The sequence below is a fragment of the Rhinatrema bivittatum genome, chromosome 12 (genome assembly GCF_901001135.1).
Source record: "Rhinatrema bivittatum chromosome 12, aRhiBiv1.1, whole genome shotgun sequence".
Classification (NCBI taxonomy): domain Eukaryota; kingdom Metazoa; phylum Chordata; class Amphibia; order Gymnophiona; family Rhinatrematidae; genus Rhinatrema; species Rhinatrema bivittatum.
The window spans coordinates 5071171-5097985 of record NC_042626.1 but is presented as its reverse complement, the minus strand read 5'-3'; the positions used below and the strand labels follow the sequence as shown (position 1 = coordinate 5097985).

At 53.4% G+C, this 26815-nt stretch overlaps 1 protein-coding gene across 3 annotated transcripts in view; it reads right to left on the bottom strand.

Annotated features, from left to right (window-relative positions):
- Positions 1–3150: 3150 nt before the first annotated feature.
- Positions 3151–26815, bottom strand: part of SRGAP2 (SLIT-ROBO Rho GTPase activating protein 2) — a 110736-nt gene continuing 87071 nt past the window's right edge. For all 3 annotated transcript variants that reach the window (XM_029573836.1, XM_029573837.1, XM_029573839.1), the window contains 10 exons: positions 23217–23277; positions 21733–21810; positions 21098–21232; positions 17811–17916; positions 16702–16926; positions 14779–14858; positions 14483–14663; positions 14084–14236; positions 13311–13599; positions 3151–6015 (listed from right to left, as the gene is read on the bottom strand). In XM_029573836.1, the coding sequence (XP_029429696.1) occupies positions 5668–6015; positions 13311–13599; positions 14084–14236; positions 14483–14663; positions 14779–14858; positions 16702–16926; positions 17811–17916; positions 21098–21232; positions 21733–21810; positions 23217–23277 (1656 nt within the window). In that variant the 3' untranslated portion in view covers positions 3151–5667. The remainder of the gene's footprint in view (positions 6016–13310; positions 13600–14083; positions 14237–14482; positions 14664–14778; positions 14859–16701; positions 16927–17810; positions 17917–21097; positions 21233–21732; positions 21811–23216; positions 23278–26815) is intronic.

Here is a 26815-nt window from a genome sequence, read left to right as displayed (position 1 = left end):
AATCCGAATGGCAGGGCTTGAAACTGGTAATGTTGACTGAGGATCTTGAAACGAAGAAACTGTTGATGCTCCTTCCCAATGGGAATATGAAGATAGGCCTCCGTCAAATCCAGGGAGGTGAGGAATTCCCCCCGGTGTACCGCCGCTATCACAGAGTGCAAGGTTTCCATCGGAAGTGTGGGATCTTGAGAGCCTTATTGACCGTCTTGAGATCCAAGATAGGGCGGAAGGAGCCTTCCTTCTGGGGTACTATAAAGTAGACGGAATAATGGCCGTACCCTTGCTCCGACACCCGAACTGGAATAGCAGCTCCCAGGCCAATGAGGCGGTCGAGCGCCTGGCACACGATCTCCTGTTTCTTTTGAGGACCGCAGGGCGAGAAGAGGAATCTGTCCCTTGGGGGGGGGGGGGGTTCGAACAAAATCTAATGCATAACCGTTTCTTAGAATATCCAGGACCCACTGGTCAGACATAATCTTGACCCACTCTTCGAGGAATAGTGACAGCTGTCCTCCTATTCTGGGGATTGACGAGTGGGCCCGGCAAGACTTCATTGGGAAGGTTTAGGGGCAGACCCCTGGGGAGAGGGCATCCCTAGACAGCCTTCTGCCTCGAAAGGAATGAGACCAAGACTGTGATCTGGAAGGAGGTCTTTGGTTCCCCAGCCTGGACTGCCGGAACCTGCGCTGTCCCCGGAACCGAGACCTGGTGGAGGTGAACGGTCTAGTACTCCGAGGACGATCCTCTGGTAACTTATGCACTTTATTCTCTCCCAAGGATTTGATCATCTGCTCCAGTTCATCTCCAAAGAGTAGTTTACCTTTGAAAGGCAAGGACCCAAGCTGGGACTTGGAGGAAGAATCTGCCGCCCAATTGCGTAGCCAGAGAAGATGTCTGACCGACACTGCGGAAACCATGGATCTGGCCAGAACTCGGAGGAGATCATACAGTGCATCCACACCATAAGCGATCACCGCCTCCAGGCGTTCCGCTTGTTGCGCCTCCTCTGGAGGGAGTTCTTGAGTCCCGAGGAGCTGTTGAACCCATCTGAGGGCCACTCACTGCATGAAGGCGCTGCAAGCCTCAGCTCTGACGCCCAAAGCAGAAACCTCAAAAATTCTCTTCAAAAGAACTTCCTATCCTGTACATCGCGCAGGGCAGCACCCCCGGTGACCGGGATGGTAGTCCTCTTTGTAACCGCAGACATGGATGCATCCACCCTCGGGACCTTGAGGAGGTCTAGTAGATCCTCTGGGAATGGGTAAAGTTTGTTCATCGCTCTGCCAACCCGAAGAGAAGCGTCAGGAGTGTCCCACTCCTGGGAGAGTAATTCCAGTATCATGTGATGAGACGGGAAGGTTCTGGCCGGGGGGCGGAGACCCGCCATGACAGGATCTCCCTTCCTGTTCACCAGCTGGGACCCAGGAACAGGGTCAATCTCCAACTCTGAAAGGACAAACGGGATCAGAGGGTCCAATTCCTCCCTCTGAAAAAGCCGCAGGACCCGAGGGTCATCTCCTTCAAGTTGTGAATAAGACGTCGAATCATCCAGATCTGGATCAAGGTCCAGGTGGATGGGAGTGGAGACCATCCTTACCTGGGAGGACCCCCGAGAGGCTCCAGTCTCTAGAGGCAGCAGTCTCCCCAGGCCCTGGGGGATAGAAGTACCCGTAGCACCCAGTGAAGCTCCTGGGGCTGGGTCACCTGAAGGGGTCCCCTAGCCTAGGGGCCTTTGGCGGAGGAGGGGGCGAACGCTGGGTCCTGCCTGGCCAGGTAGGCATTGTGCATCAAAAGGATAAATTCCGCCGAGAAAGGTGCAAGCTGGGACCCCGGGGGAGGCACGGCTGGGGGAGGCGCTTTAGGAGGGTCCCCCAAGGGCGGCTCCGTATCCGGGAGATGCGCCGGAGTTAGAACCGGGGGGGGGGGGGGTGACCGGATTAGGTCTGCCACGTTTTCTGCTTGTGCTGATCCCAAAGACAAAATGGCCGCCGTTCCCGCGTTGCTCGGGAACGGGGCCGGCCTCCCTGAAGCCAGGCGCACCTGGCTGCGAGCAGAAAAATGTGCGCCCGAAGACGAGGGCCCTTCCCCGCCGGGGAGGCACCTCGTACAGGGCCCGGAGCGGGAGAGCCGCGATCCGGGCTCTCCGCACACTCCACATCGCGTCGGTCGCAGCATGGGGGGGGAAGGCAGGTCAGTCAGCCCAAAGCGCGCCAATCACCCCCGAATTTATCGCCGTAAGCGAAAACCGCAGGCTCTGTGTCTTGTCACCCAGCACTGGCCCTGTTTTAATTCTTTTTTTTTTTTTATATGAGCGAGGAATGCCGCGTCTCAGTCAGTGCCGCTCCGAGGGAAACGGCTTCTCAGGGCAGCGGGCTGTGCGAGCGGGGGAGAGGTTGGACCACCAACTTTCACCCATTGCAGAATGAAGTAGAGAAGCCTGTGAATAAAGGAAAATCACATCCAAACGTACCCCCGGTGCCAGGAAAAGGGACTGGGAAGATCAACAGCTACCAGCACTAACCGATGAAACTGCAAGCCGCGGGGGACGGCTGAGAAGCAAACTTAAGAGACTTAAAGCGGTCTCTAACTTTATTTATTTATTTTTAATTGATCCATCCAAAGAAAAAGAGAAAATAAGAAAGAAAGCCCAATTTCTCAAACAGAAGGGAGAACCGCAGGCGAGACCCTCCATCTGCTGGAGTCAGAGGAAATACTGAAGGGATGCAGAGGGCGCACCAGCTTAAGAAAGGGGGCCCTCTCCGTTTTTGCTCTGACTCCATCTGCTGGAGTCAGAGAAATACTGAAGGGATGCAGAGGGCGCCCTCTCCGTTTTTGCTCTGACTCCATCTGCTGGAGTCAGAGAAATACTGAAGGGATGCAGAGGGCGCCCTCTCCGTTTTTGCTCTGACTCCATCTGCTGCACGGGGGGACATAACCCACGGCCTGGACTGATCCGGGTACGTACAGGGAAAGGTGGCTCCAAATTTTGCTGTTTGACCTCACGAAACACGACAAGCCTGGCTGTGTACATGCAGTCACTTTATCAATGAATCAGATAAACTTAAAATTCATTTTATTTTGCAAGCTATAATCTGCCGATTCAACACCTGTCCAGCTTCAGACCCCACAACGCATTTTCAGACGTACACACGTTATTCCAGTTGTTGACACTTTTTTTTTTTTTAAAGAATATACCATTAAACTTTACACATACGTTACACATTACATACATCATGAAGATTTAAAATTCAGAGCTGCACTCTCACTGGAAGATCCAATGGTTTTCCTTATAAATGATTTCCACTCAAGATCTTTGTGCTACTTTTATATAAAAAAAAATGTTTTTGCCTGGTCCCATTGTGTGGCAGAAAAGCACCGTTATCTGGGAACCGCTGTCCTGGATAGCTGGAAGTTAATTCTATTACAAATTCATGTGCTGAAGCAGTGCTTGCCAGATGCGTCCTGAGGGACCTCCCAGCCAGTTGGGTTTTCTGGATGTGCACAAGATCTGCAGAGGAATTCATCTCATGGGTGATCACCGTGGACGTCCTGAAAAGCCGACTGGCCGGGAGCCACAGAGGCCGCACTGGGTGGGTGGGTGGCTGAAGCCCGCCGGCTTTTTCTTGCAGTAGAACCAGGCCCAAACATTTGAGGTTCAGACAATAGCAAAACCCGCACCGGTCCAAACTGCCGTGCGACGGGAATCTCAAAACATCCCCCCCCCCGAGAAAGCGTTCAGCCGAGCAGGGAGTCCAGCAGAGCCAGGGGACGCCAGCGGCAGAGTTCAGTTCCGTGGGCAGGGCCCGTCTGTAGGGGCGACGAATGCAGTCAAAGCCAGGGCAGCAAGGGTCGGCCACAGACGCGATGCCTTCTGCTACGGGGGTTGAATGGGCGCCCCTGATACCTCCTTCACCACACTGGGGGGGGGGGGCAGAATACTCCCAGGCCTTTGGCCAAGCAGGTAACAGCTATAGACAACCTCAGTGTACATCCTGCCCTGGGGGGGGGGCAGGGGGCTTGGTGCACCCCAAGAGTCTCTGCTCCCCACCTCTGAAACAGAGGGGAGATCCAGTTCCTAAAGCATCCAAAAAAAAAAGTACTGGAAAAGGGGCAACATCTGTCCCAGGATGCTTGGGGGCAGGAGGGAGGCTGCCCAGGGAACAGGGCGTCAGGAAAAAAAACAAAAAACCCCCCAAGAAAACGTAAACAGAGGAAAGCACCTTGAGTGGGGCAGAGCCTGAAGGCCCAGCTGTATCAGCTCTGCGTGGGGGTGGGAGGATGGAAGGCAGATAACTGATCATTTCCAGCAGGGCCGACTCTCGCTCACGCCAGTGGCCCAACTATCTTAATACTTTCCTCCCCAGTGCCATTTTAAGTCTGTGGTTTTTTGTTTTAATTAAGTGGCTTCCTTTGCTTCTCGCTCACCCTGCAACCAACCGTAAGCAGTCTGCTGAAAGCTGGCGGTCATCTGGTCACTGGCCAATGAAAACTGGGGGCTGCTGGCCCCTAATTTCCTGCCACAATGTCACCAAGGCTTAGTGGAGTCAAATGGGCGCCCTGCTGTTGAAAACTGGTGACCCGACTGAGGCTTGCTGGTCACCCTGGTCGTTGGCATGGGGTCCCATCTGCTCCCTCCCCCTCTGCACCAAGAGAGAAACCGCTCCTGCAGACAGAGACCACCAGGACCCTCTCATTCCAGCTCTGTTCCAGAGTCCAAACAAGGAGGGTGCACAGGTACCGTAGACCCTCGGTCACTGGCTCCAAGGCAATTTCAAAGCCGCATGACTGCCTCCCCTGAATTTCCTCCACCCTACACGAAAGAGATCAGCTCTGCCGGCCCTTGGACTTGGACAGGCTTGCAGCACACATTACACATTTAGTACACAGTGCAAAGTTTCCCAGCCGACCACTGTCCACCTACCCTTCCCCCTCAAGCCAGCTTGCCTGGTGCCGCGGGCCTGGCTCCCAGCAGCAGCTCAGAGTCTCCTGCCATGTCCTTGCTTACCAGGCTGAGTGCTCCCCTTCCAGCTGTTCCAGCAGCACACACACGGAACGGCCCCATGGGAGCTGTTAAATTAGGTTATTTAAGGCCAACTTTGTAAGTGTAAAACAACGCTAGTGCTTAGGAAAGCACCCGACTGGCAGCACTGGGAGGTGTCTGTTCACAGAGACAGCACGGGACGGGGCAGTGCAAGACCCCCCCTCACACACACCGATCGTCCTCCTGGTCCCCTTCAGCTTAATCTTCTTAAGGCTGCGCGCACTCATGAAATAAAACACAAGATTACGCAATTCCTTTTCCAAAAATAAAAATAAAATGCTCCGGAGAACCAGTCGCGGCTGCTTACTGGTAACAGTTATTTTCGGTTTCCTTTTTTTTTAATCGAGGAATGCAGACGTCACAAAAGTGGCTCCCAGTGGCTTCCCCTCCGGACGCCGTGGAAGCAGACCAGCGGGGCCGGGCCCTGCACCTGTGACTGCCCCCCCGCTATCGCAGGGGTCTCAGCTCCAGCGCTCCGAGTACCAAACCGTCCCAGCCCACCTTCTGCAGAGATCCCAAATTAAATAACGTGGTCTTTTTTTTTTTTTTTTGTTTTTTTAGTATTCCTTAGTCCACAACCTCCCACGGGGCCCAACCAGTGTAAATCCCGAACCAAGTCCTTTCCATCAGACAGGGCAGGACTTGTCAGGTGCTGGCGGGGGTGCCGGAGAGCTCACCCCAGAGCCAGAGGTGTTCGTCTTGGGGAAAAGAGCCGGCTTTGGCCGAGTGGCTGGGGGACGGACCTGGACGGCCATCTTGACAGCTTTGGCAGGCCTGAAAGTACAAGCAGATTCCGAGTCCCTGGATACCTGGGAGTGGAGAGGGCTGGAGGGTTCTGGACCGGGGGCCAGAACCGGTGAGGTTTTCAAGGGTTCCAGGGTATCGAGGACCACGTCAGGGGTGTGCTTGACGTTGCTCTGTCTTTCAAGTTGTCGCAGTTCGCTTAGAGTAGAGTTCACGGCCGTATCACTGTCCTGAAACAGAGAGGGTACAAAGGTCACATCCATGGAGCTGCTGCTTATGCAACGGGTTTACGCACATTCCTGGAAGCGCTGTGGGTGGTGTCAGTCTTACATCAGCAAAATGCTTAACAGGAAATCTGTCTGGATTTAACCAGAAGTCACCGTCTGTATGCACATGGATAGAGTTTACGGAAGTTTGTGAGGCACAGGTACATCGAGGTCACTACATGTGAAGAGAAGAGGACAGATGCATGCTGGGGGCTCTAATGCTCCCTTCCCACCCACCCCCCGAGCCCCTCCTCTTCTGGCTGTAGTGGCCACGCTGACCTCAGATGTCACATCAAGAAGGGACCCCGAGTGCTTATATCTGGATAATTCTAAGGGCTCTCCTCGTGTACGTCAGATCTGCTGTACCCAGACAGCCAGATCCGCTTTGTTTACAGAACTGAACTGTTTTTCCTGTACAGTCCTGCAGGGGCCTCAGCCTCCTTAGCTGGAGTCGTTGTGAGCTAAGTGAATAGTCACAGTCTTGTAAGCTCCGGGGAGGACGATAGAGCCCACCAGTCAGGATGTGCTGCTCTGTTAGTATTAAATTGGGAAGCTCCCTGTCCGTACCCAGATCAGCCCAGACTCCTGGGTTCGGTAGCCCTGCCGGCAGATGGAGACAGATAAAGTTTTACTGAAACTGCTATAAACTAAGTGAGTCACCTGCAGTCCCCGCAGTATATTTCTGTCGCCAGCAGATGGCGCAAAACCTGCAGTCTTTAAAAAAAAGAAAAGAAAAGAGAGAGAGCGCACTGATTTCCAGGCAGATGTCCTGATCCTTAGGAGTGTCCGGTCCTGCTGCGCTAAGGGGACCCTTTTTAGCTCTGTCTGAGAATCAGTGGGGTGGACATCGGGTGGTCCAGACCCCTCAGCCCACACGAGACAGCCTGGTGTCCTGCTGGAAGGAGCAGGAAAGTACCCAGGAGATTTTAAATTTCTCTTTTATTCCTGGGTTTACTTGGGCTGTGCCTGGTGATCCTTGTTAAAGTTTTTGTTTTTTTAGAAGCCGAGTCCCTTTACTGCTGTTGCTTGGTGTTTCTCGGGATGGCCAGGGTCCCTTTCCAGAGGGGGTGACCAGTAAGTCGAGCTGTTCTTAGGCGCGCGCTGGAGGTAGGGACTGCGGCAGCGAGACCGTGTGGTTGGTGCCATTCCTCGCGCTCCCATTTGCCAGGTCGCGTTTTTGCCTTAACAGGTGCGACCTTTGCTCGGCTGCGCTTCAGGTGGGGAGGGCACGTGGGCAGGGCCCTCCCGCCGGGTTCGCTTGACTTCCTCTTTGGCACGTGATGATGCACAGGATTCAAGAGGATCTTCGAGGTGTCGGCTCTAGCCACGTGTGCGGCGGCGGCATGCAGTAATCTGGGACAGGGAGCGTGGCTGCGCTGAGCCCAGCATTTCCAAGCCTCGGGGGAGCTGCGTAACAGCAAGATGACCATCCGGAGGCAGGACCTCTTCCCGGATCGTCGTGTCTGTGTCTGCTAGACCAGCGGTGTGTCGCGCGCTACCGCTCTCCCGCTGCTCTTCCCTCACCGAGCGCGAGGGACAATCGTCCTCTGCCGCCGTTGCCGCCCGGGCTATCAGCACACACCATGGGAACGGCAGCAGTGTCATTGGAAGCTGGCAACTGCGGCTGGGCCTTTTCTTCTTCTTGCAGCTGCCCCCTGGCCCGGAACAGGAAGTGATGCGCAGTGGGGTGTGCGGGAAGAAGAAAGAGCCATGCTGCATGGAAAAGTAGCGGTGGCAACATCGGCCCCAAGCAAAATCAGAAGCAGCCGGCAATCGGCAAAGGAGACAGCAGAATTAGCCTCCCGTGGCCGATGGGATTCTTCTTTCTTGGCCTGTGGGGGCTGGAGGAAGTGAGTGAGTGAGAGAGACAGCCAGCAAGCCTGTATGTGAGAGAATGTATGTGTGATGAGAGTGTGCACGTGTAACTGTGACTGAGAGCCTGTGTGTGTAAGTGAGAGAATGTATGTGTGATGAGAGTGTGCATGTGTAACTGTGACAGAGCATTTGATTGAGATCATCTATGTAAGTGTGTGAGAGAGAGCATGTGTGTGATTGAGAGAAACTGGTCAGAGAGGTGATGTGTGTGTATAGGAGAGACAATGGAAGTGACTGGTCAGGGAGATGACTGGAGTGTGTGTGTGTGTGTGTGTGACTGAGAACCTGTGTGTGTAAGTGAGAGTGTGCATGTATAACTGTGACTGAGAGCCTGTGTGTGTAAGTGAGAGAATGTATGTGTGACTGACAGTGTGCATGTGTAACTGATTGATAGCCTGTGTGTGAGAGAATGTATGTGTAATGAGAGTGTGCATGTGTAACTGTGACAGAGCATTTGATTGAGATCATCTATGTAAGTGTGTGAGAGATCAGGTGTGTGATTGAGAGAAACTGGTCAGAGAGGTGATGTGTGTGTATAGGAGAGACAATGGAAGTGACTGGTGAGGGAGATGACTGGAGTGTATGAGTGTGTGTGAGTGTGTGTGTGAGTGTGAGAAAGTGATTGTGGGAATGAGAAGCCTGTGCATGTGGAGAGAGCTAGCATAGAAGTAAGAAACCAGGGTGTGTGTGAGACACAGCATGGGAGTGAGAAGCGTGTGTGTGTGCGCGCATGAGAGAAAGAGACTGGTCGGGAGATGATTGGTGTGTGAAAGACAGAAACTGGTCATGGGGGTGTAACTGGTCTGCGTGTGTGTGAGAGACAGAGAGACTGGTCGTGGGCACTAAGGAAGAGGTCCATGAGTACAGAGCTTCAGCCACTACTGCTGCTTCTGGCGTGCGCTACTGGCCTGAGTTAATAAAGGTGGCTTTTTAAGTTTATTTTTCTTGATTGACTGCCATTTTAATTACTGAATATTATGTGATGTGTCTGCTGTTTTGAAATATTTTATTGGTGTTTGGAGAATGTTAAATAATTTTTATGAGTTTTTAATTGTTGGATATTATTCTGATCATAGTTGTTGTGCAACATTTATTCTGCTTATTAGTATAGTTATACAATTATTTCTGTGTTGGGATCTATAGCTGCTTGGCTAGTTCTGTTTTCCTAATTGGAGGTGTATTGGTGTTTAGGGCCTGATTTAATATTTGTAGTGTTGCCTTTTCATAGGTAGGGTTGTTACTGTTTGAGTGTATTCCATAATACAGGTGTAACTGTGTGCGGATTAGTTTATGTGCATTACTACAGATCCTGGGAGTATGTTAGGTCGGTTCTGTGTATGTGACCGAGATGAGGTATTTTACTGTATCAGTCTTATTTGTTGTATTTTCTCAAGAGGACATGCATTGGTGGTAAACTGCTGTCTTTTCATAAGTAGGGCTATTGAGCCTGAAAGTAGAAGGAGTTTGAGTTGCTGTTACTGAGATGACACCAGAACCAGAATATCTTTTTTGTAGGGTGAGTTGAATGGGGAATGTCATAATTCTGCTTTACATCCATTATTGTGGGTCAGGGGAGTTCCCATGGATGCAAACTGTACTTTTACATCTAGCCCCGTGACGATCATGGGTCAGTGTGTCACGCATGTGAGAACCATCTGTCAGGTGTGTCCCGACAGAAAAAAGGTTGAGAACCACTGTGCTAGACGTTTGCTGTGGTTATGTAACTGGTCGGCAGACGTGTGCTCCAAGTCACAAGTGGGAGCGCGGGGAAGCTTTTGTTTGGTGATGACCTGGGGCAGATAACGAGGCAGCTAGGTGAGTCCAAGGTGCTCAAGTTACTGGAGGACAAGTCTAAGGGCAGAAAATGTGGGCCTGCGAGGGCTAGGTTCTAGGACAATCGGAGGTTTCGCCAGTCCAAGAGTTCAACAGGTCCACAGCGGCAAGTCCCTGCCAGGACATCTTCCTGGCCTCAGTCCTTTTGTGGGGCCAGGAGGCCTTCTCCTGGGACAAACTGGGGGCTAGTGCAGGCACTAAGACCTTGCGATGAAGCGAGGTTGGCCCACTCTTCACTTCCGGCAGTCGGAAGGCAGTTGGAGCTCTTTTTCGAGGAGTTGGTTAAGATTACCAGTGGGTCTTCAAGGTGATAAGACGGCAACGCTTTAGAATTTTCTCGCCCAGTCAGAGACGCCTTTGCCGTCTCCCCTTGCGGTCTTCTTGGGAAGCAGGCGGCGTTTCGAGGACCAACGGATCGCTTGAAGCAACTGGGAGCTATAGTGCCAGTACCACTAGAACAGCAGCGATGGGGAGATATTTCATTTACTTCATGGTCCTTTTGTCCCATTTTGCATCTAAAGAGTTCCCCGTTTTCGCATGGAGACCCTAAGGGCAGTCAGTGCAGCGGTGCAAGAGCATCCGAGGTTCCTCCGCTTCACTGTTCTCGGGGGAACAGCTGCACTTTTGTGCCCTTCCCTTCGGCCTGGCAATGGGGCTGCGTACGTTCGCCAAGGTGCATCCCTACCTGGACAGCTGGCTTATACGGGTGAGGTCAGAAGTTCTTTGTCAACGGTCAGTGCAGGTGGTGCTGCGTCGCTTGCAGTCACTGGGCTGGGGTGGTGAATGCCACAAAGAATCATCTCGTTCCCGCGCAGCCCCTGGAGTATGTAGGGGCGCAGTTCGACACAAAGGAGGGAAGAGAGTTTCTCACGGAGGAGAGGACTGTGAAGTTACAGGGTCAGGTTCGTCACCTGTAAGGGCTCGCAGTGCCCAGGGTGTGGGACTAGGATACATGGCGTAGACTCTGGAGTTAGTTCCTTGGGATTTGCAACCTCTTCAGAGGGCTCTCCCCTCCCGATGGAGTCCGATGTACGCGATAGAAGGACGGGGGCTATCACCCGAGTGGCGAGATCTGGTCTGCTTCTCTCTCAGGAAGTTGACGAGTCCAGAGGGAACCCCAGAGCGGTTATGGAACCTGCGGCCGCCTTTTTAGCAGACGCAGGCTGTGACTTGGTCCGCGCCTCGGCCACAAGAGCGGCTTCGGTGGTAGCAGCCAGGCATCAACTCTGGTGGTGAAATTGGTCGGCTGAGGCAGCCTCCAAAGCTAATCTTACAAAAATGCCTTTCAAAGGCTCGACCTTGTTTGGGGGTGAGATGGAGGACCTGGCCGGTAAGTGGGGCGAGTCTCCGGAGGATAAGAAGCAGTTACAGCGCCCCTTTGGTACGAGGGGTCGTCTCCGGGGTTCCAGGCATTTTTGTCCCTACAGAGGGACGACCTTTCGGCGGACTCGACCCTTTCATCCCTCACAGCCCAAGAGAGGAGCGGGCTCAGGTGGCGGATCATCCCCAATTGCCCAATGAAGGTTTGCCGGAAATAGGGGGGCCGTCTCGAGATCACGTTAGACCGGTGGCTCCTGGACGTGGTACGAGACGGGCGATACAGGAATTTCGCGGTATTCCTCGGGACGTGTTCCCCTTAGAAGATGCAGGCTTCAAAGGCTCCTGAGACCGAGGGCTGTGGTTCCGGGGCCCACGTCGCAAAGCGCGGGCCGATATCCCATTTATTCTGTTGTGCCCAAGAAGGAGGAGGGGGGCTCCTTTTGTCCCACCCTGGATCTCAAGAGGGAAGCCCTAATACGACCGGCAACACAAATGGGAAGACGCTTAAGCTTCTCGCTCATCAGCACCATCGCTGCGGTAAAACGTGCGTCGGAGCAGCTCGTGCCCAAAAATGAAATGCGCCCAAAACAGAAGCACCTGGACGAGACCGTGGCAAGGCGCATGCACCACCCGTGTGCCAAGTTAAGCGCCTAAAAATCACGCTCAAAAAACAGAGCGCACAACGCGTGCTCGCAGCCAACACACTGCGCACACTGACGGAGTGCAAGAAAAAATCCCAAGGGCGGGGCCCAGCTCACCAGCGGCCGCTCAGCCCGCCAGGCTGCCCAGTTCCCCAACCCCAAAGGGAGTGGGAACGAATGTCGGTGAGGTGCGCCGAGAACAGAGCCCGGAGGAAGCCCTGAAACCCCGCTAACCATCTCCCACTCAGGTAAAACTTTCTCCTTTTTTTTAAAATTTTAAACCTTACCCGAGCTCAGCACTTACTGAGACGGTCTCTGGCTGCGGAGGGAGAGGGCATCTGCCGTCACTGCCACCCAGGAAATCCAGCTACTGGACCTCTGAGGTCCACGGAAATCACCTCAGCAATATCTCAACTGGGGGGAGGGACCTTTAGGTATCATCGCAGGAGAGAGGGGCTTTATTTTCCTGAATTTAGAATTTCAAATTTCTCCTTTCAAAAAGCTCAAAGCAATCCCCATAGGGAGATACAAGCCCACCATCTGCTGGAGACGGAGAATACTGGCAGGCCGGGGTCACTGCAGGGTTATGTATTCTGTGACGTCAGCTTGCTCTGTCTCCATCTGCTGGCAGGGGAGCATAAACCACTGGTCCTGAGTCCATCTGTCTGCACGCTAGGAAACTGAAATCAGCAGGTAAGAACCAATTTTCCCATACCTGGGGACATTCAGAGAATCACCGCCCTGCCTCAGCAGGATTAGGGAGTGAGTTTAGTCAGAGGATATTTCAATGCAGCTTGCACTAAAAGGCCTTGAATTAACTGGAAATACAGAAAAAGTGATTGTCATCCTTAACCCGTGCTGCTGGATTTCCCCTCAGTGTGTACGAGGGGCTGAGGGGGCCTCCTGTGTGGTGAGGCCAATGCATTTAAACAAGTCCCGTTATCCCATTATTCTCTAAGAGGCTGGGATTGTGGAAACAGCTGCTGACCTTGACCCATGACAAATCTGCATGCCATGGAGACTCAATATATGGACATTTATTCACTGTGGATATCCTAAAACCCAGAACAGGTACAACGTACAAAAGCAGGGCAGCTGCTGCCACGATCCCAGCGTCCTGCGGGAAAGGCCGACAGGGGCTCCCCCCCCAAGGCTCATGAGCTGACACAGCGAGCTGGACAGGACCTGGGGAAGGGAAGAGGGCACCACAGATCAGCTCGGATGCACTGGGAGCCCAGCTCCGGGGGGTGGGGGGAGGGCACCCCCCTACTGAAGAGAGGGACGAGGTAGTAATGGCGGCAGATGAGGCGCAAACGTCCCTCCGGTCGGCCCAGCAATTTGCAGAAAGGGTGAGGCAGTGTGGCCTGCGAGTGCCGGGTCGATGAGAGTAAAGGACACCACAGAGGTGGCACGCTCTGGCCAGGGACGGAAGGAGTGACCCGAGGGGGACACGGGACGGATTCGAAGGTGGGGGAGGGAGGAACCTATATTTTAAAAAACCAGGAGGACGATCTTTTTTTTTTTTTTATGTACAAGAGCAGCGCAGGCTGTGCAGGAAGCTGAAATTCTCTGGGGGAGGGGGAGGGATACCTGTACGATGTCCTGTGCCTCCATGGGCCGATGGCTATTGAAGCTCTTTGACCTTCCAGCTGCCATCGTCCTCCGCATCTGCGCGCTCTCCACCCGGCTCTTCATGGAGGAGTGTCTGGTGATGGCGCTGGGAGCCCCGTGCCCGTCCTTGGGTCCGGCGTGGCTCGTGTTCGGCTGAGACGAGGGCCGGGGACAGGCCTCTGCCGCCGGTGACCCTGCCTCGCCGCACTGGCCCTCGCTCTGCCGCAGGGGTCTTCTGATGCTGCCCGACTCTGGCTTCTTCCGCTGCCTTTGAAAGCAGAAAAGAAAGCTGAGCCGTGCTGCCGGGCGATGGGGAAACGCTGCGAGAAATCGGGGATTGGCAGGGGACTCTCGCAAGTACTTTCTTTTGGCGTCAGCTCTGCACAACGGAAAATGCCGAGACTGGTGGAGAGACGCGGTGGGGCAAGGCTTCACACTTCTGTGCCTTCAGCCCCACAGAGGGGCAGCAGAAGGGCAGCTCGGCAGGAGGTTATCACCTTGGCCAAAGGTCTCAATGGGTAATGGGCCAAGTGCTAAGCTTTGGAGGAGAGAAGCTTCGATGGAAACTGAATAGCTGCAGGGTGCAGGGGGTTTGACGTCACTAAAGGACATTTTTGGGGTTTTTTTTTTTAAGTTAAAAGCTGTCGGTAGTCTCGATGCAGCAGGCAGACTGCAGGGGAAGGGCCGGGCTCAGATCAGGCCCGAGGGTCAGCAGGGGGAGGAAGGGAGGCCGAGCAGCTTGGGTTCCTTACTTGTTAATGTTTGCCAGGTAAATGTCCGCCACGTGACCCCCGCCTGGACAGCTCGTGCTCAGCCTGCTGGTCACCTTGGCTTCGGGTGGCGGCGGCTCCAGAGGGACCTCCAGCTCAGACTTGGGGCTCGAGCGCTCCAGGAAGCCGTCCTCCCTGCGGAGAAGCAGAAGGCGGCGTTACAGTCCCCCCCAAGCCCTGCACGCCAGAACGCACGCTCCCTACACGCAGATCCGGAAAAGCAGGGGCCCGCTCCACAAGGCCACGCCGCCCCCTGGCACCAGCAAGGCCCGGAAACTGGAATAACCTCTAACAAAAGGCGAAGGAGTTGGACCGCAAGCTGGTTCCGCTCCCTCCCCAAGGTGAGGAAGATCTGCCCACGTGGGCTCAGCAGTAACTCACATGTCCTGGACCACGATGTACTGGTGTGGGATCAGCCCATCCACGCCGTTGTGCCGGCCTTCCCACCACTCGCTCGAGGCCCTGTGGCAGAGCAGCAGAGAAGCCCCTTTCTTGAAGGAGAGTTCCCGGGCTGAGCGGCCGGTGTAGTCGAACCTGGCGATGGCTTCGACGGGGTCGCACTCTGCATGGGAGGGGAGAAGGAAGAGCCCTCGGCTGATCGGTTTAAGCTAGAAAAAAGAGAGAGAGAGAGAGAGAGAGCGCGTTTCCCCCTCCCGCACGCACACAAGATACCTTACCATCCTCGCTGGTGTGAGGCTCTGCCGCAATATCCTGAGAGGAGTCCTCCACCGACACCGACTCTCCGTGAGCACTGTCACTGCCAAAAACACAGGAGGGCGAGAAACAAAAATCAAGGACCCTGCACAGGAAGAGAGAGTCTGCAACGGCGCCACCAAGAGCCAGGGATCTGACACCTGCCACAGGGCGTCCGTGGCTCCCACAATCCCACAGGACAGAAGCGCCATGAAGGCAGGTGAGAATCTCACAAAAGCCTTAGGCCAGGGGAAGGCAGATGCTGATCTGAGAGTTCGGGTGCCATCCTCAGGCTCGGCCTGCTGCTGACAAACACGCCCATTAACTTTACGCCTTAGGGCCTTTCCCTCCATGCTCACGCTGTACACCTGCAATGTCATAAGAATGCACCAGATCCTCTTACTGAAATAAGAGACTTGCGGGCGAGGTGTAGGACTGGATTATGTTTGCTAATTGAGAGACAGCCGTGGTGACGAGGTCGCATCATTATTCCTTTTCTTCCCAAGGGATGGAGGATAAGAAAATTGGTTCTTATCTGCTAATTTTCTTTCCTGTATTCTCTCTTTCTTTTTTTTTTTTTATATACACTGCAGACTGCAGGTTTTACACCATCTACCATTTACTGGAGACCAAGAAATACTGAGGGACTGCAGGTGACTCACTGGGTAATGTACAGTGTCAGTGAGACTCTGTCTCCATCTGCTGGCAGGGAGGCAAAACCCAGGAGTCTGGACTGATCTGGGTACATACAGGGAACTACTGGAGACAGAGAAATACTGAGGGACTGCAGGTGACTCACTGGGTTATGTACAGTGTCAGTGAGACTCTCTCTGTCTCCATCTGCTGGCAGGGAGGCAAAACCCAGGAGTCTGGACTGATCTGGGTACATACAGGGAACTGCTGGAGACAGAGAAATACTGAGGGACTGCAGGTGACTCACTGGGTTATGTACAGTGTCAGTGAGACTCTCTCTGTCTCCATCTGCTGGCAGGGAGGCAAAACCCAGGAGTCTGGACTGATCTGGGTACATACAGGGAACTACTGGAGACAGAGAAATACTGAGGGACTGCAGGTGGCTCACTGGGTTATGTACAGTGTCAGTGAGACTCTCTCTGTCTCCATCTGCTGGCAGGGAGGCAAAACCCAGGAGTCTGGACTGATCTGGGTACATACAGGGAGTTGTGACCCATATGCGACCCACTGGGTTCACAGGTGATATATGGTGGGAGATCAGTTTTGGGATTTTATTCTGAACTGTCTGTCCTTGTGACACCCATGTTACATTACAAATCTACAGCAGCCACAGGGAGCCCCCTCCACCTGCTGCAGAAAGATGACCCCTCTCCAGCGTTTCCTGGCCTCATGCAGATCAGAGCAGCAAGCGAGGAGCTCCCTGACAGCCCTCTGCAGACAGATTTATCCTCACTTTCTGCCTCAACAACTTCATGTCTCTCCATCTGATTGTCCACGCAAACTGAAAAATACGCAGGAATCACCTCCCTGCCTGCTCGTGATTAACGAGGAAAGCCTCACCTGCAGGGGTCCTGGCACACAGAAGCATCTGCGTCCTACGTCAGGGTGGCAAAGCTTTCCCAAGAGAAGTCTGTGGCACTTACACCCAAGCCCGTGCCCTGCCAGCCCTGCCTCATGAGCTGAGCGCTCTGCTGCGGCCCTGCAGCCCGCACCTCCACGAGGCCCTGGGGTTCCCGCGCACCCCTGCCCGAGGGGAGCCCACTCACCTGCCCACACCAGCTCCCCTGTACAGCTCCCCCGGCTCACGTCTAAAGCCATCCAGAGATGAAAGGGGACCCTCCCCCCCACCCCAGACCTTCCCTGCATTCCCCTGCTCGTGGAGCGTCCCGGGCAGCGTTCCCACGCCATGGCCCCGCCCCCCTCATGGTACGCACCAGTAATCCTCGGTGCTCCCACCCCTGCTGTACACTGGGCCCACCAGCTCCTTGGCTCCCGGGAAGACGCTCTCGTGGTGGAGAATGATGGTCTTGATCAGCTCGTTCACATGCGCCTGGCAGGAGACCTGGTCGTGGCCCTCAGGGACCGCCATCAGGGTGGGCCCGAAACAGATGGCCAGGTTATAGGGATCCATCTTGTTCTCCTCACTGAACTGAGACAAGCTGTGGAAGACAAGGTAAGAGCGTGAAGTGCGGGCGACGGGGGGGGGGGCTCTCCAGCCTTCCTGCCCCCCTCCCCAGTCACATCATGCTGGCAGCACGGCTGGCCCTGCCCCCTGCAGCAGCCCAATGGCCACAGCAATGCCGCATCCCCTGCAAATCCCCCGCCACAGAACGGGTGGCGCGCAGCGGACTGGAGCTCGGCTGACACCTCCAAGGAGAGGCCGGGTAAAAGTGAGCTGCGAGATGTCAGGGCGTTTCTGCGTGATCCCCGGACTGCGCTACCCTACCACCGGATAATTCTTGTGCTCCAAGACACGGGCTCTCAGCCAGCAACGCACCCGGGCCCTCTCCCAGAGCAACCCCGCGCCCAGGCCCTCTGCAGTAAGGGAATATCCTTAGCTTTACGTGAAGACCACCCACCAGCAAAGCACCTCCAGGGCCACTCCCTTAGACGGCGTCCGCTCATGAGGGGCCGCGGTGCCCCTTCTCCTGCTGCTCATCCTGAGCAGCTCTGTGAGAGGGGTCAGACGTCACCCAGGCTCATCACTGCATCAGGCTCTCTCCCTCCTGCACAGCCCAGCGTTCGCTTTAGGTGTCGTCTTGTAGCTCAGCTCCGGACTACGGATGTCACGTCTGCATTTTTTTGTCTGGCAAACACTACCTAATCAGCCAAGAATATGCAAAGAAACCCAAGATCTGCTTCTTCCAGAATCGACCTGTTCCCAGGGCGTTCCACTCACTGGGACTGCCTTAATCATCAGGAAAAGCTCGAGTCTTATTCAGATCAGCAGCCGTGCAAGCAAGCGTCTCTGCTGGACATGTCAGGTTCCCCTCCTCACCCCCCCTCCCCTTCTCTGAAGTTTGCAAGGCCGCTGAACACTCACTGGCTGAGGAAGGCGAATAGGTATCGTGTGACTATCAGGGTGGCTTCTGGCAGCTTCAGCAGCACCTTCCGGATGTGCAGGGCTCGCTCCTGCATGTTGTCCATGGCTGAAAGCAAAAACAGAAACACGTTTCTTCTCACAAGCAAACAGACACTGCCGTTTCAAGCCAGCCCGCGTTTTGCTGACATCCAACACCAGTGGAGAACGAATGAGAGTCTGCAGGGTGCTACTGGTCTGTTTGCTATCAGAAAGTTAATTCAGCCCTCTGGCTTTTGTAAAGAACAAGAAAAGAAACAGTTTAATAATGACCGCAGAGAAGACCGCTATGATACCAGAGAAACACAGAATCTGATGGCAGGTAGGAACAGACTGCCCAAGTTTGTTCCTGATGAAATGCCCCAGCTGATCTCTGGCTTTCCCTTTCACGTTTTCATAACCCACCTGGACACGTTGCCATAAAAACCAGGTACAGCTGACGTTCCGTGGATATTTGACAAGCTGGCGGCTTTAATGGATCGATCAGCTCTCTTTCCGGAAGCGTAAAGCAGGCATGCCAACTCAAATCGTCAAGATATCAACCTTCCCATTTCTCAGCTCAAGTGCCTTCTCATTTGATCTTATTCCTATGTCTCCTCTCTCTTCTGTCCCAAGGGATTTTCTCTCACAAATTTAACATTTTTTTTTTTTAACTAAATGGTGTTGTACAATTTCTCGAGGCCACTCCCCCTGTTAAAATTATCCTTTCCCTGTCCCATCTTCAGCCGTCCAAGCTGTATTCATGCTTCACGTGGATCAGCACAGCAGCGCCCCTAAGTTGTTCAGATTCCTGAGAATGGGCGGAGGTTATATCCCAGGGAAGATATCCCAGACGTTGCTGGGCACATTTACCCGGATTAACTATCTGGTTAAATCTACGCACTCAAAATGTAAACGGGGAGATTTAGGTTTTCTATTTGTGCAGCCAGCGTTTGCAGTTAGATTTAGATGGTGTTAACCGGCTAAATCTGAAAGCCCGTGCCAGGAACAGCTCCAGCCTGGCTAACTTTGTACAATTAAAATTCAGTCAGCTAAAAGAAGCCAGATGTACCCAGCTAAACCCCATTTGGGGCAGATAAATCTTCTGAGCAGCGACTCCACATTCTTTCATGGTCTAAGCTACTACAGACATCAATCAAATTTCAGTTCTTACAAAACCTTTCAGCTTATTTTTCAGTCCACGTGACACAGAGAGCCAAACAGCTCTGAAGCGCAGCGGCCCCCAGGGGAGCAGGACTGAAAATTATTTTTAACCTAAATTTCAGTGTCTTCCCAGGAATTAATTATCCCAGGAGCGGTTATCCCCCATGGTATTATTCCAATTTCATTTTTATTTAATTCATAGTTTTGTGTTTGATATTTTAAGAAAAGAACATAAGAACATGCCATGCTGGGTCAGACCAAGGGTCCATCAAGCCCAGCATCCTGTCTCCAACAGAGGCCAAAACCAGGCCACAAGAACCTGGCAATTACCCAAACACTAAGAAGATCCCATGCTACTGATGCAATTAATAGCAGTGGCTATTCCCTAAGTAAACTTGATTAATAGCAGTTAATGGACTTCTCCTCCAAGAACTTATCCAAACCTTTTTTAAACCCAGCTACACTAACTGCACTAACCACATCCTCTGGCAACAAATTTATTTATTTATTAATTTAGGGCTCTTATATACCAATATTCTTGCAACAAGTTACAAATCAATTCGGTTTACATTAAACCATAAAACCTGCGCTAACAAATTCCAGAGTTTAATTGTGCGTTGAGGGAAAATGAAGGATTTTAATGAAGGATTTGTGTTTTTTGGAATCTGATGTCATTTCAGGTGGTTTATGATGCGTTTGGTTGGCATTTTATAGATTTGAGTTGTATTAGGAAAGCAATTTATGCATGGAATTAAAGACAAATTAAATAAATGGGACTATTTTAAATTGTCAAATGAACGATCTCAATTTGGGGCTGGTGGGGGAGGGCGTTCTGCTCGGGGATGATGATGATGATGACGACAGGAGAGAGTTATTTGGATCTCCCCCAGGATGCACATGATACGCTGGGCCTGGTGACCAGCTACATGGGAACGTTTTTGCCTCCCACACTTCAGAAGGGGCTCGTGGTCCTCACAAAGGAGCCATTCTCTCTTCCTCAGATAATGAGTCCTATTCAGAGGCAAGAAAGGAAGAAGGAGAGCTGATGAAAGCCTGAGGGCAAAGGCTGGCGGAGCACTGCCGGGCCGCTCAGCTTACAGGACACCGGCCCAAGGTGCGCCCCAGGGACATCCAGCCTGCAAAACCTCTCCCCGCGGCCGGTGGCGGCCAACACAGCAACCAACTGACAAGACTGTGTCCCGTCCACAGCTGTACAGCAGCAGCCATCCAGATGTTCCATTCCACAGCAGCATCTGCACCTTTCATCTTTTGCAACCTCTCAGAAGACAGGGCAGGAGGAAGCTGTACTGTGTTCCCGGGTAATTACATTGGGTCAGATATTCTTAACCTCTTTCTGACGAGCTCCCTGGTTCTCATTAAGTGGATCAGAGCTGACTTAGAGAGCAAAGGAAGTATAAACCCAGGCAGGAGAAATCATCAGGGCAAATCGCCCGCTATCAGACGTACACATGCCCATTTGTGCTATCATGTGAAAACATTTGTGCTCGGTAGGGATTCATTTCCCCTTTCGCATTAAATTCCAGGCACAACAAATCTTGTGGGACTTTATGTAAAAATAAAATGTCCTTGAGAAGAACCTGCAGTAAGCTACCGAGACAAAACCAGTAAATACTTAATGGCAAGGCAGTTTTAACAATAGTGGACGACGTCACGCCGCAGCACTGCCAGACCGTAACAATAGGGGACGACGTCACGATGCTGCGCTGCCACACCGTAACAACAGTGGATGACGTCACGCCGCTGCGCTGCCAGACCGTAACAATAGTGGACGATGTCACACCGCAGCGCTGCCAGACCGTAACAATAGTGGGCGACGTCACGCTGCTGCGCTGCCAGACCGTAACAATAGTGGGCGACGTCACGCTGCTGCGCTGCCAGACCGTAACAATAGTGGGCGATGTCACGCCGCTGCGCTGCCAGACCGTAACAATAGTGGACGACGTCACGCCGCTGCGCTGCCAGACCGTAACAATAGTGGGCGACATCACAATGCAGCAGGACTACAACATAAACCAACTTGCTACAAAGAAACCGTGCCAAGTGAACATCCCTTCCCCACGGTGCCCAATACTCTTTCAATCACTTACTGACACAGGCAACCAGGTCCGGGAAGATTTCTTTTGGGAACAGGGGATGCTCCAGGCCTCGGAAGTACAGTTTTAGGACGCCCGCTATGGAGTCCATATCATGATCATTCTGGTCGCCAACCAGTGGATCCTCCCCTGCAGAGACCCCAAGAAAGGGCGAGAATAACAAATTATTCAGATTAACAGGTTATGAATGTTTTAAATACGCAGGAGTGAGACCAAAAAAACCAGGCCAATAAGCTTTTATTTAAAAATAAAAAAAAGTAAAGAAACATAATAAAAACTGGATAAGACGTGAAATGTCCTTTGAAAGGATTTCTAACATACAAAAGGACCGACATTCCTAAAATCCTCTCTCGAGCACACAGATTGACGCCGGCTAAACACAGAGAACCTGAACAATTTCAGGAAATCCCCGCAGAGCATCAATCACCGGGGAATGGTACCCCGGCCTCTCCAGGAGCGGCTGCACAGGTACCTCCTGTAATCAGGGGGCAGGCACCGCTTCCAAGGCTCCCTCCGTTCAGCTCCTAAAAACCAGAGCAGCTGCACAGCAGCAGGGCACATGGAACCGGGCCAGCCCGGCACGGCTGAAGATTAAACACTGGTGGGACACGTGCAAGGGAGCGACTCACCTCTCTCAAAAGCGTTCCGGATATCATTCACCTCCACCTGGGATCCCGACACGCGGAAAATGCCCTCGTGCTGCAGTCCTGTAGAGGTAATTCATTTTTAGAAAGGTCATTTATTTAGGCCGTCCTAAAAACACAACCACCAAGAGAATGTTCTGCTGTCTGAAAACTTGTTTGAACTTGTAGAAGCAGAAAAACAGACTGAGGATCTGTCAGCGGATTCTCGTTAGGACATGATCCGACCTGTGGTGCATCAGCCAATCCATCCCGGGGTCGTCCAGGACACTGTCACGTGCACAAAACCGATGATGCGGGAACATCAGGAAAGAGCAATGGGACAACTAACACTGTTCCAGATTTGAAAAAGAAAAAAAAAAAACACTCCCCTTCCCTTCCCCCCAGCTCCTAATCATCAATAAATCGTTCCTGCTGCGGCACCGCGTCACGCCGTTAACACCGAAACGGCTTGGAGGCGCGCAGAGATCTGCGGCACCGCGTCACGCCGTTAACACCGAAACGGCTTGGAGGCGCGCAGAGATCTGCGGCACCGCGTCACGCCGTTAACACCGAAACGGCTTGGAGGCGCACAGAGAGGAAGAGGGGCTGGAAGGCCTTGTGTTCAGCCGTGGGGGGAGCAGCTGCTTATGAATTGCGGTCCCAGAGTTACCCGTGCTCTGCGCCACAACGCTGAATGGCGGCCTAGGACACCTGCACAGTTTATCAGGTTAAAATCGTACAAGGACAGGTCAGCAGCGGGTAAAATCCAGGCTTGGCCACTGAAACTGCTTTGAATATGGACCCCTCTAATGGGGGCGGCACGTTATTCGCAGAGAGTGGGTTTGGTGGGGGGGGGGATTTAACAGATTTGGGGGGACAGAACCTTTGGATTTTGGTTACTGTAATCAGTGTTGAATAGGCTTTTTCAGTCTTTGGAAATACGGCAGATGAGCTCACAATTAAATGAAATATCAAAGCAACGCCACAAAAGCAAACCTCAGCTGGCGAGACGGCGCGGCACCTCTGGAGCCTGGGGTCCTCCGCACGCCGTACTAAGCCAGGAAGAGGTCACCTGCAGCTCCCTGCCTGATTACAGAGCAGGGGAGAAACCTTAGTGTCTGGGAGCAGGGAAAGGGTCCTCCTCGGCCTGGCATCCTCTCCTTCCCTTGACGCAGTTCCAGCTCACTCTCTCATCCTACCGGCTGTGTATGAGCAGCCCTGGGGTCAGGCCGTTTGGTTCTGCTCTGATAGAGGCAGGTAAAGACCAAAATGGTGCATCCAGTCTGCCCAGCAAGCTCTTTGGGGCAGGAGTAACTGCTGCTCCGTGCAAGCCACCCCCCCAACAGAAAAAAGTGACCCCATTTCTCTGACAGCATCAGTCACCTTCCCCCTGTGACTAAGTGCGGGAGCAGAAGTCACACCAGCAGCCTCCTATTCTGCCCTGATGCATCCCTGGCGTCAGGAAGAGGGGCTCGTTGCTCACTACTTACCGTGCCTGCTGATGAACCGGATGCAGCTTTCCACCACCAGAGGAAGCGACTGGCTGGAGTCCTGCGGAGCAGAAGAATGCAGTGAGAATTCAGAGGGTCCTGTGCAGCAGCCCACTATTTGGGAAGGGAGAGTCCCAGCGTTAAGAGAGCGCAAGGGCATCCTGCTATTGTGGATGGGCTGCGTACGTGTGTGGCTCTACAGCTCTGTGTCTGTACCTACGAGAGGGGGGTGTTCATGTACGTGGCCATGCACGACTATATGTGCACACAGCTCTGTGTCTGTACCTGTGAGAGGGGGTGTTCATGTACGTGGCCATGCACGACTATATGTGCACACAGCTCTGAGGGTGTACCTGTGAGAGGGGGTGTTCATGTACGTGGCCATGCACGACTATATGTGCACACAGCTCTGAGTCTGTACCTGCGAGAGGGGGGTGTTCATGTACGTGGCCATGCACGACTATATGTGCACACAGCTCTGAGTCTGTACCTGCGAGAGGGGGGTGTTCATGTACGTGGCCATGCACGACTATATGTGCACACAGCTCTGAGTCTGTACCTGCGAGAGGGGGGTGTTCATGTACGTGGCCATGCACGACTATATGTGCACACAGCTCTGTGTCTGTACCTGCGAGAGGGGGGTGTTCATGTACGTGGCCATGCACGACTATATGTGCACACAGCTCTGAGTCTGTACCTGCGAGAGGGGGGGTGTTCATGTACGTGGCCATGCACGACTATATGTGCACACAGCTCTGTGTCTGTACCTGTGAGAGGGGGTGTTCATGTACGTGGCCATGCACGACTATATGTGCACACAGCTCTGTGTCTGTACCTGTGAGAGGGGGTGTTCATGTACGTGGCCATGCACGACTATATGTGCACACAGCTCTGTGTCTGTACCTGTGAGAGGGGGTGTTCATGTACGTGGCCATGCACGACTATATGTGCACACAGCTCTGAGTCTGTACCTGCGAGAGGGGGGTGTTCATGTACGTGGCCATGCACGACTATATGTGCACACAGCTCTGTGTCTGTACCTGCGAGAGGGGGTGTTCATGTACGTGGCCATGCACGACTATATGTGCACACAGCTCTGTGTCTGTACCTGTGAGAGGGGGTGTTCATGTACGTGGCCATGCACGACTATATGTGCACACAGCTCTGTGTCTGTACCTGTGAGAGGGGGAGTTCATGTACGTGGCCATGCACGACTATATGTGCACACAGCTCTATGTCTGTACCTGTGAGAGGGGGTGTTCATGTACATGGCCAGGCACGACTATATGTGCACACAGCTCTGAGGGTGTACCTGTGAGAGGGGGCTGTTCATGTACGTGGCCAGGCACGACTATATGTGCACACAGCTCTGAGGGTGTACCTGTGAGAGGGGGCTGTTCATGTACGTGGCCAGGCACGACTATATGTGCACACAGCTCTGAGGGTGTACCTGTGAGAGGGGGCTGTTCATGTACGTGGCCAGGCACGACTATATGTGCACACAGCTCTGTGTCTGTACCTGTGAGAGGGGGTGTTCATGTACGTGGCCATGCACGACTATATGTGCACACAGCTATGTGTCTGTACCTGTGAGAGGGGGTGTTCATGTACGTGGCCAGGCACGACTATATGTGCACACAGCTCTGTGTCTGTACCTGTGAGAGGGGGTGTTCATGTACGTGGCCATGCACGACTATATGTGCACACAGCTCTGAGGGTGTACCTGTGAGAGGGGGTGTTCATGTACGTGGCCATGCACGACTATATGTGCACACAGCTCTGTGTCTGTACCTGCGAGAGGGGGGTGTTCATGTACGTGGCCATGCACGACTATATGTGCACACAGCTCTGTGTCTGTACCTGCGAGAGGGGGGTGTTCATGTACGTGGCCATGCACGACTATATGTGCACACAGCTCTGAGGGTGTACCTGTGAGAGGGGGTGTTCATGTACGTGGCCATGCACGACTATATGTGCACACAGCTCTGTGTCTGTACCTGCGAGAGGGGGGGTGTTCATGTACGTGGCCATGCACGACTATATGTGCACACAGCTCTGAGGGTGTACCTGTGAGAGGGGGTGTTCATGTACGTGGCCATGCACGACTATATGTGCACACAGCTCTGTGTCTGTACCTGCGAGAGGGGGGTGTTCATGTACGTGGCCATGCACGACTATATGTGCACACAGCTCTGTGTCTGTACCTGCGAGAGGGGGGTGTTCATGTACGTGGCCATGCACGACTATATGTGCACACAGCTCTGAGGGTGTACCTGCGAGAGGGGGCTGTTCATGTACGTGGCCATGCACGACTATATGTGCACACAGCTCTGTGTCTGTACCTGCGAGAGGGGGGTGTTCATGTATGTGGCCATGCACGACTATATGTGCACACAGCTCTGAGGGTGTACCTGTGAGAGGGGGTGTTCATGTACGTGGCCATGCACGACTATATGTGCACACAGCTCTGTGTCTGTACCTGCGAGAGGGGGGTGTTCATGTACGTGGCCATGCACGACTATATGTGCACACAGCTCTGTGTCTGTACCTGCGAGAGGGGGGTGTTCATGTACGTGGCCATGCACGACTATATGTGCACACAGCTCTGAGGGTGTACCTGCGAGAGGGGGCTGTTCATGTACGTGGCCATGCACGACTATATGTGCACACAGCTCTGTGTCTGTACCTGTGAGAGGGGGGTGTTCATGTATGTGGCCATGCATGACTATATGTGCACACAGCTCTGGGGGTGTACCTGCGAGAGGGGGCTGTTCATGTACGTGGCCATGCACGACTATATGTGCACACAGCTCTGTCTCTGTACCTGCGAGAGGGGGGTGTTCATCTACGTGGCCATGCACGACTATATGTGCACACAGCTCTGAGGGTGTACCTGCGAGAGGGGGGTGTTCATGTACGTGGCCATGCACGACTATATGTGCACACAGCTGTGTCTGTACCTGCGAGAGGGGGGTGTTCATGTACGTGGCCATGCACGACTATATGTGCACACAGCTCTGTGTCTGTACCTGCGAGAGGGGGGTGTTCATGTACGTGGCCATGCACGACTATATGTGCACACAGCTCTGTGTCTGTACCTGTGAGAGGGGGGTGTTCATGTATGTGGCCATGCACGACTATATGTGCACACAGCTCTGGGGGTGTACCTGCGAGAGGGGGCTGTTCATGTACGTGGCCATGCACGACTATTTGTGCACACAGCTCTGTGTCTGTACCTGCGAGAGGGGGGTGTTCATGTACGTGGCCATGCACGACTATATGTGCACACAGCTCTGAGGGTGTACCTGTGAGAGGGGGTGTTCATGTACGTGGCCATGCACGACTATATGTGCACACAGCTCTGTGTCTGTACCTGCGAGAGGGGGGTGTTCATGTACGTGGCCATGCACGACTATATGTGCACACAGCTCTGTGTCTGTACCTGCGAGAGGGGGGTGTTCATGTACGTGGCCATGCACGACTATATGTGCACACAGCTCTGAGGGTGTACCTGCGAGAGGGGGCTGTTCATGTTCGTGGCCATGCACGACTATATGTGCACACAGCTCTGTGTCTGTACCTGTGAGAGGGGGGTGTTC